The sequence below is a fragment of the Mytilus galloprovincialis genome, chromosome 12 (assembly GCF_965363235.1).
Source record: "Mytilus galloprovincialis chromosome 12, xbMytGall1.hap1.1, whole genome shotgun sequence".
In the NCBI taxonomy this organism is placed as follows: domain Eukaryota; kingdom Metazoa; phylum Mollusca; class Bivalvia; order Mytilida; family Mytilidae; genus Mytilus; species Mytilus galloprovincialis.
The window spans coordinates 2,855,013-2,866,381 of NC_134849.1; the positions used below are offsets into that span (position 1 = coordinate 2,855,013).

Here is an 11,369-nt window from a genome sequence, read left to right on the forward strand (position 1 = left end):
TTCCGTGATCTATTATTTTGTTCTGCTTGGTTTGTAAAACTATTCTACTAAATTGTGCCTTTCTGAAATCATCATATTTTGTACTGCTTTCTTCATACATGATACATTTGTAATAGACTGAGTTATAGACCTTACGAGACGACAGCAACACCTATGACTGGAGAGAATGTCGTAATTCCAAGGGGAGGGGGATGCATATCATATAAATGTGGGTATATACATCCGGTTGTGGTTTGAACTCCCCTACCCCAATTATTAATTAATAATGCAAAAATCCCTTCTCATTCACATATATATTTCACAGCTATCGCAATAGCGATCTTACTTCCATGCGATAAAAAGATTGATATCAGTGTCGGATCCAGAAAGAGGGGGTTAAGAAGGTTGGAAACCTCCTTTTTCTGGACGATCAATGCATTTGAATGGGGACATATGGTTGGACCTCCTCCCCCCTTTATCACTGGTTGGGACCCCCTTTTTTAAATGGCTGGTTCCACCCCTGGATACATTGCCTCTTTAAAGTTGAGGTCATTGATATGTTTGCCATTCAAAAGATAAATAATCATACCAGGGGCACATATGTGTATATTATTCATATTTGTTTCTATAATGACGGTCTCGTGGTTTTATTTGCCAAAAATCAGTGAAAGTGTTTTTAGGCTTATATGATTAGTTTTGCTTTTAACGCCTTCATCTTCAACCTCCTCTTAGACGTACCGGTACGACAGTTGGTGGTTCGGGTGATTGGTAAGCCTCCAGTGGATACATCAATGCATATCCAGGAAGAAAATATGATAATTAAATAACGACCAATATACTGAACTAATTCTTAAAAGCAGTAGTTCACAGAAAGACATGTCATCTTATTTGAACTACTTGCGGCAACCACATTATACTTCACACTTAGCAAGAAAAAAACCCAGCAAAAACCAATTTGTCATTTGTTTTTGTTTTATTTGTTGAGCCGGACAGGGATGATACACGTGTACATGACTCGTTTATAATGTTACAATACTTACATTCCTGGTTTGTATCTCTAGGAAATTCAAAAACGGGTTTTTTATTATTGATTTTTGTGACCTAGATTATGTTGTGTCTCTTCTGTTTCCACCTTGTTCTCCCTGTTACTGTCTTTTCGTAATTTTGACAATCAACATAACTGATCTATTGACTTAGTTTCCAGTCAGTATCATTGGAAAGGGACATAATAGTAAATTTTCGCTGCCAATGTCTCATCACTTTTTTGCTCACCTGGCCCGAAGGGCCAAGTGAGCTTATGCCATCACTTGGCGTCCGTCGTCGTCCGTCGTCTGTCGTCGTCTGTCGTCGTTAACTATTTCAAGAATCTTCTCCTCTGAAACTACTAAACCAAATACTTCCAAACTTTAACTGTATGTTCCTTAGGGTATCTAGTTTATAAATTGTATCCGAAGTTTTGATCTATCAACAAACATGGTCGCCATTGCTAAAAATAGAACATAGGGGTCAAATGCAGTTTTTGGCTTATATCTCAAAAACGAAAGCATTTAGAGCAAATCTGACGGGGTAAAAATGTTCATTAGGTCAAGATCTATCAGCCCTGACATTTTCAGATGAATCAAACAACCCATTGTTGGGTTGCTGCCACTTAATTGGTAATTTTAAGGAAATTTTTTTTGGTCATTATCTTGAATATTATTATAGATAAAGATAAACTGTAAACAGCAAAAATGATCAGCAAAGTAAGATCTACAAATAAGTTAATATGACCAAAATTGTCAATTGACTCCTTAAGGGGTTATTGTCCTTTAATGACAATTTTTCACAATTTGTTCATCATATTTGCTAACTTTAAAAAATCTTCTCCTCTAAAACTACTCAACCAAACTTCAACTGAATGATCAGTAGGGTGTATAAAATAAAGTTTGTGTTTTATTTTCTATTTCGTCAAAAAACATGGCCGTCATGGCTAAAAATAGAACGCAGGGTAAAATGCAGTTTTTAGCTTATATCTCATTAGCATTTAGAGCAAATAAGACAAGAAGTTAAAGTATTTATTAGGTCAAGGTCTACCTGTCCTGAAATTTTCAGCCGAATAGGGTAACTGGTTTTTCAGGTATAATGCTCCTGAATTGATGATTTTAAAAGAAATTTTGCATTTTTTGGTTATTATCTTGAATATTATTATAGATACAGATAAACTGTTAATAGCAAAAATGTTAAGCAAAGTAAGATCTACAAATAAGGTAATTTGACCAAAATTGTCAATTGATCCCTTAAGGAGTTATTGCCCTTTAAAGACTTTTTTTCACAATTTGTTCATCATGTTGACTTACTTTTAAAAATCTTCTCCTTTGAAACTGCTGTATCAATTTCAGCCAAACTTAGGCTAAATGAGTTTCAGAGTATCTAGTATAAATTTTATATTCTATTTCCTTGTATGTCAAGAAACATAGCTCCTATGGCTAAAATAGAACATAGGAAAAAATGATTTTTTTTTTTTTTTTTGCTTTTGAAGAAAATAGGACGATTCAAAGAACATTTAAATAAATTGAAAAGCCAAAATAATCATTGATGAGAGATTTAACCAAAAAAATTAAGGTGAGCGATTCAGGCTCTTGAGAGCCTCTTGTTTTAAGAGCGTTTGAAAAGCTAAGAAATGTGATGATTTTTCTGAATGTACAGACTATCTGCAGATTTCTTTTGGGTAATCTACATGAATGATAAATGTAAATGTGATTTTAAATGAACACTGCCATATAAGTGTGAGCCACACTTTTCATTGGATATTTTCTTTTCTCTTATCACTTTTGATGTCAGTTTTAAAAAAAAAAGTAACAGGATGGACAAAATTAAACACCAGCTGGCTCACCAATTAAAAAAATCATTCTTGGGTGTTGGTGAGATTGCATGTTTGGAAAAAAAGTTGACAAAGCAAAATGCTATTATTTTTTTTTATTTAATTTTAATTTATTTTAACTTCTTATTTTGTTCAGATTCCGAATTTGTACTTTATTTTAAAATGACTGACTGAAGTTCTGTCGATCGGTAGGGTCCGGGTGTCATGCGGAAATCTTATTTTAGTAGCAAGGGGTTAGAAAAAAAAAACATACTAACATGTTTAACCCCGCCACATTATTCATGTATGTGTCTTTTCCAAGCCAGGAGCCTGTAATTCAGTGGTTGTCGTTTGTTTATGTGTTACATATTTGTTTTTCGTTCATTTTTTTATATAAATAAGGCCGTTAGGTTTCTCGTTTTAATTGTTTTACATTATCTTGTAGGGGCCTTTTATATTTGACTATGTGGTATTGGCTTTGCTCATTGTTGAAGGACGTACGGTGACCTATAGTTGTTAATGTCTGTGTCATTTTGTTCTCTTGTGGACAGTTGTCTCATTGGCAATCATACCGCATCTTCTTTTTTATGTTATCCCTAAACCTTAAAATATTTTTTCACAGATGACTATTAAAACTAACTCTGAGCAACACGATGCATTCTCCGAGGATTTTCGGCGGATTAATGTTACTCAGTCTTAAAAATGTAGCGTTTTGAAGATTGTTAATTTTGTTTTCGTTGTTGTTCATTATATATAGATATAGAAAAATGTGGTATGAGTGCCAAAGAGATAACTCTCCATCCAAGTCACAATTATAAAGTAAACCATTATAGGTCAAGGTACGGTGTACAACACGGAGCATTGACTGACACCGAAAAGCAAGCTATAAAGGACCCCACAAAACACCAGTGTAAAACCATTCAAACGGGAACAGACATGATTTTGTAGATCTAACTAAGGCTGATGAGTTTGATACTCCTTTAAATATCTTATTTACCATGTGTAAGTGTATAGGACCAAACGTTCAGGCGGGAATATGTGTAAATTTTACTGACACAACATGTGCAACTTATTTATTCAAAAGAAAGACGACTTTTACTTGCAAAAAGAGATAACAAATAAGTTTTAATATCTCCACGTTCGAAAACTGGTTACTTGATTTTAACTACGGTGAAGGTCGAATAAGTTCCGTATACATACATTGTTTTCGAGCTTTTTACGCTGATGGTATCTCCGATTCCGAGCTCAACAACGATAAATCCAGTACCACTTTGGTCAACAGTTCCCGAATTTCCGGAGATGTAAACCTGAGTTATCTGTAGGGTATTTTTGAATATTTTGAAGGCAGCACCATTGGTTTTTGAGTTGACTGTAACCCCTACGACATAGAGACCGCTATGTTGTGCCTTGAATGTTCCTGAAGTGGTGAGAGTTGACTTGTTTGTTATCCCATAACTTGTCTTGATGTTAGTAAACTTGATGACCTTACCAGATAATACAGATCCGCTGTTGGCTGTTGCCGTGTAACCAACTGAAAATACAAGTTGTTTTATTAACGTGAATACAAGTTTTTCTCAAGACTACCTACAATTACAATAATAATATATGATTACTTCCTTTTTAATGTTTTTTTTTTGTCATTCCTGGTATCTTTAAAAAATGACAGAGACTATACTATCCGGGCAATCAAAAGCAATCTGTCGAAGAAACAGGCGTTTTGTTTTGGTGTTTAATACTAAAATTCATTTTCTTATATTAATTTGGTTTTTTTCCGTTTGTTTGAGGTTTTCTTAAATGCAATATTTGTTATACTAATATATAAAATTTCTTTTTTTTCTTAATTTTTTTACTACTCTGCACTCACCAAAATCGCAGTAGGAATTAACTTTCTTTTGAAGTGCCGTCACAGTTTCTTCTAACCGACGACGAGCCATTCTTTCCTCCTTTAGTATCTCGATTACCGAACTACTTTCATGATGAGTAACACCAGGTTCCATACTCAGTGGAGGTAAACTGTGAAGATCGTTGCTTTCTATGGGAGTAGCATCCACGAAGTCAGCACCGTCGGGTATCTCGGAATCGAGATCTACTATAGAATCATTATCTGGTGTTTCAAGTTGTAGCATATCTGCAAATGGGTCACTTTCGATAACATTACTTTCTTCTGTATCCGTGGATTGCTCCTCTGCGAATACCTCATGTATCATATTAGCAAGAGGATTTTCCTGAGGCACATTAGGAAAAACAATAACACCGTCGGTGCTTTGTGCAAGCATATACACACATCCCAACAGAACCATAGACAACATTGTGACTGACCAATTCGATAAGGTGACAAGATATATTTAATAATTTTAAATCAATTTTATATATAACAAGGTTGATATCCTCTCTTTTCCGATGTTATCCGGTCTAGTCAATATACTTGTCATATGTAAATTGCGCATTTGTTATTTTGTTTTTTCTGACGTATAGTAAACTATGCGTCCTTTTAAAAAAAACATGATAATGATAAATGCAATTTTCTCAAGTCAACCATGAAATTTTGCTATGTTTTGCTATGTTTGCCTAAAATGCATTGCCATAGAATGCAGACAAATACATTGAAGTATGTCTAGAATCAAGTATTTTTGTGAATTTATTTGGTGATTAAAATGTCAAATTACTAAAAGCTGAAAATACAATTAAGATCAAAGGTCATTGCTTACAATTACATGTTTTGTTAAGTAAAGAGGTATAACATGTATGCTTACAATAAATTTAAAAGCACTGAAATAATTCTTTGAGGACTGAAATCATAGTCAAGTTAAGACTAAAATGATATGATTGAATAATAACAGGGAGTAAACAAGCGTATATTCCATGAGGTGCATATGCCAAGGATCAGAAGTCTAAGGATACAAACTGGTTTTGCCGTTGTACGATATCAAATGGTTTAGGTACGAAATGACTATAATTTATTGATCTAAAACATGAAGTCCTGAATTCAAATCTCAACTGATATTTATTTTATTTTTTTTGCTAATTTTACTGCATATATTAGTAAGACAACACTAAAAAGTGTACTTTATTGAAGAAGAATAACTAATTAATTATTGTGTTAATATTGAAGTATTGCCGTTACGGATACAAGTAACAAATATGTACTTCCGACTCTTGTTTGCTCATTATATTATATTAACTTGTTTTATTATTGAATTATCCTTCATACTCTCAATTTATTTTACATTACCATATACTTGTAAAAAACAAACTCTATTTTGTATCAGTTATACAATCGAAAAAAACCTTAAAGGACCAAAAACAAGATGATTAAGAAATACTTCTAAATAAAGTTTGCGAAAGATCTAGAGGGAAGAAAGATACCGGAGGGGCATTCAAACTCATAGATCGAAAATAAACTGACAACGGTATGGCTAAAAATTAAATAAAAAAGACAAACAGAAAAATAATAGTTCACAAAACACAACATAGAAAATTAAAGACTAAGCAAAACGAACCCCCAAAAATCTCAGGTGCGTGGGAAAAAACAAATACGTCATTCGTCTTAATAGTACCGTTACGGATACAGTAAACATATATATTTTCCTTCCGAAGCTTGTTCGATGATAAGATCGTTTAATTTGTTTGTTAAACAGGTTGTTAGTCTTTTGTACAATAAACATGAGTAGTTTTATGAGAATATTAGATTCAAATGAAGAAAATGACGAATCCAGACAGAAGAACGCATCCCGTTGTGGGATATTTTATTTTAAGAAACATCGAGTATATTCGAAAACTGGGTAAATTATGTCAGTGAACGGTTATTTCAAGTCGTTTTTCTTCTTTAAAAAAATATGTGTTGAATTAGTTATCTCAGTTGCTGAATTAAGAAATTGAGAGTTATAATACAGTTCGATTGAATTTAGAATTAAATACTCGAGAAACAAGCCAAACGTGACAAATAGTTATAGGTAGAATATAGTAAAAGCACAAAAATACTGAACTCCGAGGAAAATTCAAAACGGAAAAGTCCCTAATCAAAAGGCAAAATCAAATGATAAAAAACATCAAACGAATGGACAACAAGCATTGGTTTGTGTACAATAAACATTTAAATAACGTCCTCGTACATATCATCATTACAACTCCTTACGGCAGACTCAATGGTGACGCTGGAAGAAAAAAAGGACGAAGAGCAAATAAGTAACTTTGCGAACCCTAAATTTCGAAAGATTTTCAAACTCCAACATGGTCATCTTTTTGGGGGTAGAAAAACATGAAGAAAATTAAAACTTTGAATAATATTTATGTTATTCGAAAACCATTTATACAAATAATAATGTAAACAATTGTTTTGAAAATATGCTTCATTAATTAAAGCTTGACACTTCATAAGTTTGAATGTAAGAATAAATTTAATTTAATCTCCTATTGATAAATAACAATTTTAGTAGTAAATCATAGTTTGTTTTGTTTATAATCCTGCTTAAACCATATATCAGCTTTAATAGGAGATTAAATTAAATTTATTCTTACATTCAAACTTATGAAGTGACAAGCTATAAATTTAGAACACCTTATATAATTCTTCAGCTGTATACAAACAAATCAAAATATACTTATAAGTATTACACTTTATTTCACAAGATCTGATTTTCTCCAGCAAAATTGGACACGTCTGGTACATTTTACATGCATGCATAATGTGTATTGAGGCTAAATCTGCTTATATTTTGAAAATTTCATAAACCTTTTTTGACGGTAGAGTTTCAGTTAATTTTTTTTTATATCACCATTCCGGTAGTCAGAACATTTGTGGTTGACATGAATACTCATTGATAAGGTCATAATTAGGAATAATATTAATGCTTTTTTACCTCAGGAGTAGATTATCTTAGCTGTAGTACTATCCTGCATAATTGTATTGTCATGCTGTCATTATAAAAGTAACTAACTTGTAAGAAGTGTCACCTATGGAGGAAAACATACAACCGATTTATTTATGGTCGAGGTCACAAAATGTAATAAGGTTCATCAGACTTTAATCAAATCAAATTGATTATTGGGTAACGTTTGCATGAAAAGATGAATACAGGATCCACGTTACCCGCATTATCAAACTTGCATTAATAATGTCATTTGAACTGCCTCTTATTGCAGATATTCTTGTTTATTTTAAACATTGCTTTGTCAGATCTTTAGAAAAAATCGTACTATCCAAATATTATGGAAAATTTCTAAAAGGAATTCATTTATAAATTTCTTACAATATGAACCTCTAAATGAAATTTTTGGTTTGATTCCAGTGACGTCTAGAGTTGGGGTGACTATGATGGAAGACAGTAACAAAATGTATTTTTTGTTTGATTTATTATGTTGTTATGTGATGTCTCGTTTACTAACAACATTTTTAGTGCGTCTTAGATTGTGGTTTACCATCTACGTCTGGTCTTTTGAGCATAGAACGTGTCCTATTCCCTCATATGACTGTTTTGCTGAATGTTTTCTCGTATTGCTTTTAGAAATGTCACGACAAATAACGTACACTATTAAAAACTTAATCCTGATGTTAGATTTAGTTTTTAGAATTAAACTGTGCCGTCACATGTGTTGGCGATCGTATATTCGTGGTATGCACATTTTATGTATGTAATGTATTGTATTTGTATACTGTCGTAAACAATCATACTTATAGATAAAAAAAATAAACTGACACGCCATGGCTATCAAAGAAAAAGACAAACAGACACATAATAGTACACAGGACACAACATTGAAAACTAAAGACTAAGCAACCCTACCAAAAACTGGAGGTGTTCTTTTAGGCTGTGGAAGGGTAAGTAAATCCTGTTCCACATTAGCCACCTGTCCTGTTGCTCATGTTATTACACACCCGGTAACTAGTCTAATAACCTTGATGGTAAATATTAAGGTTTCATCAAACCTATAACGCATCAGTATTGAATATCTCACCTTAGTTTGTATTGTCGGTAAAATGGGATGGCAATAGTTCACCTCATTGCAAATAATAAGTGATTAAAAAGTTCTCAAAGATACCAGGATTATAATTTAATACGCCAGACGCCCGTTTCGTCTTCATAAGACTCATCAGTGACGCTCAGATCAAAATAGTTATAAAGCCAAACAGGTACACAGTTGAAGAGCATTGAGAACCCGAAATTCCCAAAATTGTGCCAAATACCGCTAAAGTAATCTAATCCTTGGATAAGAAAATCCTAAGTTTTACGAAAACAAATTTTGTAAACAGGAAATTTATAAAAATGACCAAATATAATTGATATTCATGTCAAAACCGAAGTGCTGACTACTGGGCTGGTGATACCCTCGGGGACGAATCGTCCTCCAGCAGTGACATCGACCCAGTGGTATAAAAAGTTATCAAAGGAACCAGCATTATAAGTCAGATCATGCATATTTTATTTGGTTTGTTATACAACAAGAAACAACTTAATATATATAAAATTGAGAATGGAAATGGGGAATGTGCCAAAGAGACAACAACCCGACCATAGAAAAAAACAACAGCAGAAGGTCACCAACAGGTCTTCAATGTAGCGAGAAATTCCCGCACCCGGAGGCGTCCTTCAGCTGGCCCCTAAACAAATATATACTAGTTCAGTGATAATGAACGCCATACTAATTTCCAAATTGTACACAAGAAACTAAAATTAAAATAATACAAGACTAACAAAGGCCAGAGGCTCCTGATTTGGGACAGGCGCAAAAATGCGGCGGGGTTAAACATGTTTGTGAGATCTCAACCCTCCCCTATACCTCTAGCCAATGTAGAAAAGTAAACGCATAACAATACGCCCATTAAAATTCAGTCCAAGAGATATCCGAGTCTGATGTCAGAAGATGTAACCAAGGATAATAAACAAAATGACAATAATACATAAATAACAACAGACTACTAGCAGTTAACTGACATGCCAGCTCCAGACTTCAATTAAACTGACTGAAAGATTATGATTTCATCATATGAACATCAGGCACAATCCTTCCCGTGAGGGGTTTAGTATCATACCATCATAACATATATGAGAAGAACATAACCCGTGTCATGACAACAACTGGTTTTTGAATAAATGTGTTTAGTTCTGATGCAAAGACTCTATAAGTGAATCAATATTAACGCCAAAATATGCAATCTTAAATGACCTGACAACAGTATCGTAACTATATCCCTTCTTAATAAGTCTATTCAAAGGTTTTGTTAGTTTTTGAGGTGAATACTGACACCTTTGTGCTTTATAAAGAATATTTCCATAAAAAATTGGATGTGAAATACCTGAACGTATAAGAAGTCTGCATGTTGAGCTATATTTACGAATGATGTCCTTATACCGATGATAAAATTTAGTAAATGTTTTGACTAGTTTGTGATATCGAAAACCCTGGTGTAATAATTTTTCAGTAATACATAAATTTCTCTCGTTAAAATCTAAAACAATGTTACATACACGAGCGAATCGTACAAGTTGAGATATATAAACACCGTAAGATGGTGACAAGGGAACGTCACCATCTAAAAATTGATAATTAACGATAGGAAATGAAAAATCATCTCTTTTATCATACATTTTAGTATTCAGCTTTCCGTTAGTGATATAGATATCAAGATCGAGGAAAGGACAGTGGTCATTGTTAGTATTAGCTTTATTTAAAGTAAGTTCAGCAGGATAAATTTCTTTAATATACATACTGAAGTCGTAATTATTGAGAGCCAAAATATCATCCAAATAACTCAAAGTATTATTAAATTTGTTTATCAGATGTTGTTTCGATGGGTCTTTGCTTATTTTTGTCATAAATTGTAACTCATAGCAATACAAAAACAGGTCCGCAATAAGTGGTGCACAGTTAGTCCCCATTGGAATTTCGATAATCTGACGATATACGGAATTCCCAAAGCGAACAAAAATGTTATCTAGTAAAAATTCAAGGGCATATATAGTATCAAAGCATGTCAAATTGACATAGTTTTTTTGTTTATTGCTACTAAAAAATGACCTAAAAGAATTTGAACATATATATTCACATTCTGACTTTTTAAATACCCATTTAATTAGGTGTGGGAATTTTTTCTTAATGAGAATGTGAGGCAATGTGGTATACAGGGTAGAAAAATCAAAACTTTGAACTGATTCAAAATCACCAATATAAGCATGCAATTTATCAAGTACTTCCAACGAGTTCTTGACACTCCAAAAGTAATTAATTTTATTATTTTCGAAGGCCTTATTTGAACAATTTATTATCAGATTTTTAATTGTACCAGGTGTGCTGGTAAGAAGAATAGACAATTTAGTAGTGGAACAATGGCTTGTATGCATTATTTATAACGGAAATATCGTTTTGAATTTAATTAGCAGTTCGTTGTGATCATGTCGGAAGAAACAGGATAGATAAAAACGAACAATATCATGTAAAAGCTAAGCATAGAAAAAGGCCTGGTTTGTTTTCTTTTTTAGACATCTGACACAAGGTCAACTTAAAATACAATTTATTTTTGGCGTCCTTCTTTAATTACTAAAATAGGAGAGGA

General features: G+C 33.0%; 1 protein-coding gene across 1 annotated transcript; it reads right to left on the reverse strand.

The window, feature by feature from the left end:
- Positions 1–3,876: 3,876 nt before the first annotated feature.
- On the reverse strand, positions 3,877–5,260 carry LOC143053988 (uncharacterized). The gene is made up of 2 exons (XM_076226815.1): positions 4,683–5,260; positions 3,877–4,349 (listed from the first exon to the last, which is right to left on the reverse strand). The coding sequence occupies exons 1-2, from the start codon at positions 5,125–5,127 to the stop codon at positions 3,970–3,972; spliced, it is 825 nt and encodes a 274-aa protein (XP_076082930.1). The 5' UTR covers positions 5,128–5,260; the 3' UTR covers positions 3,877–3,969.
- Between the last annotated feature and the right edge of the window lie 6,109 nt (positions 5,261–11,369).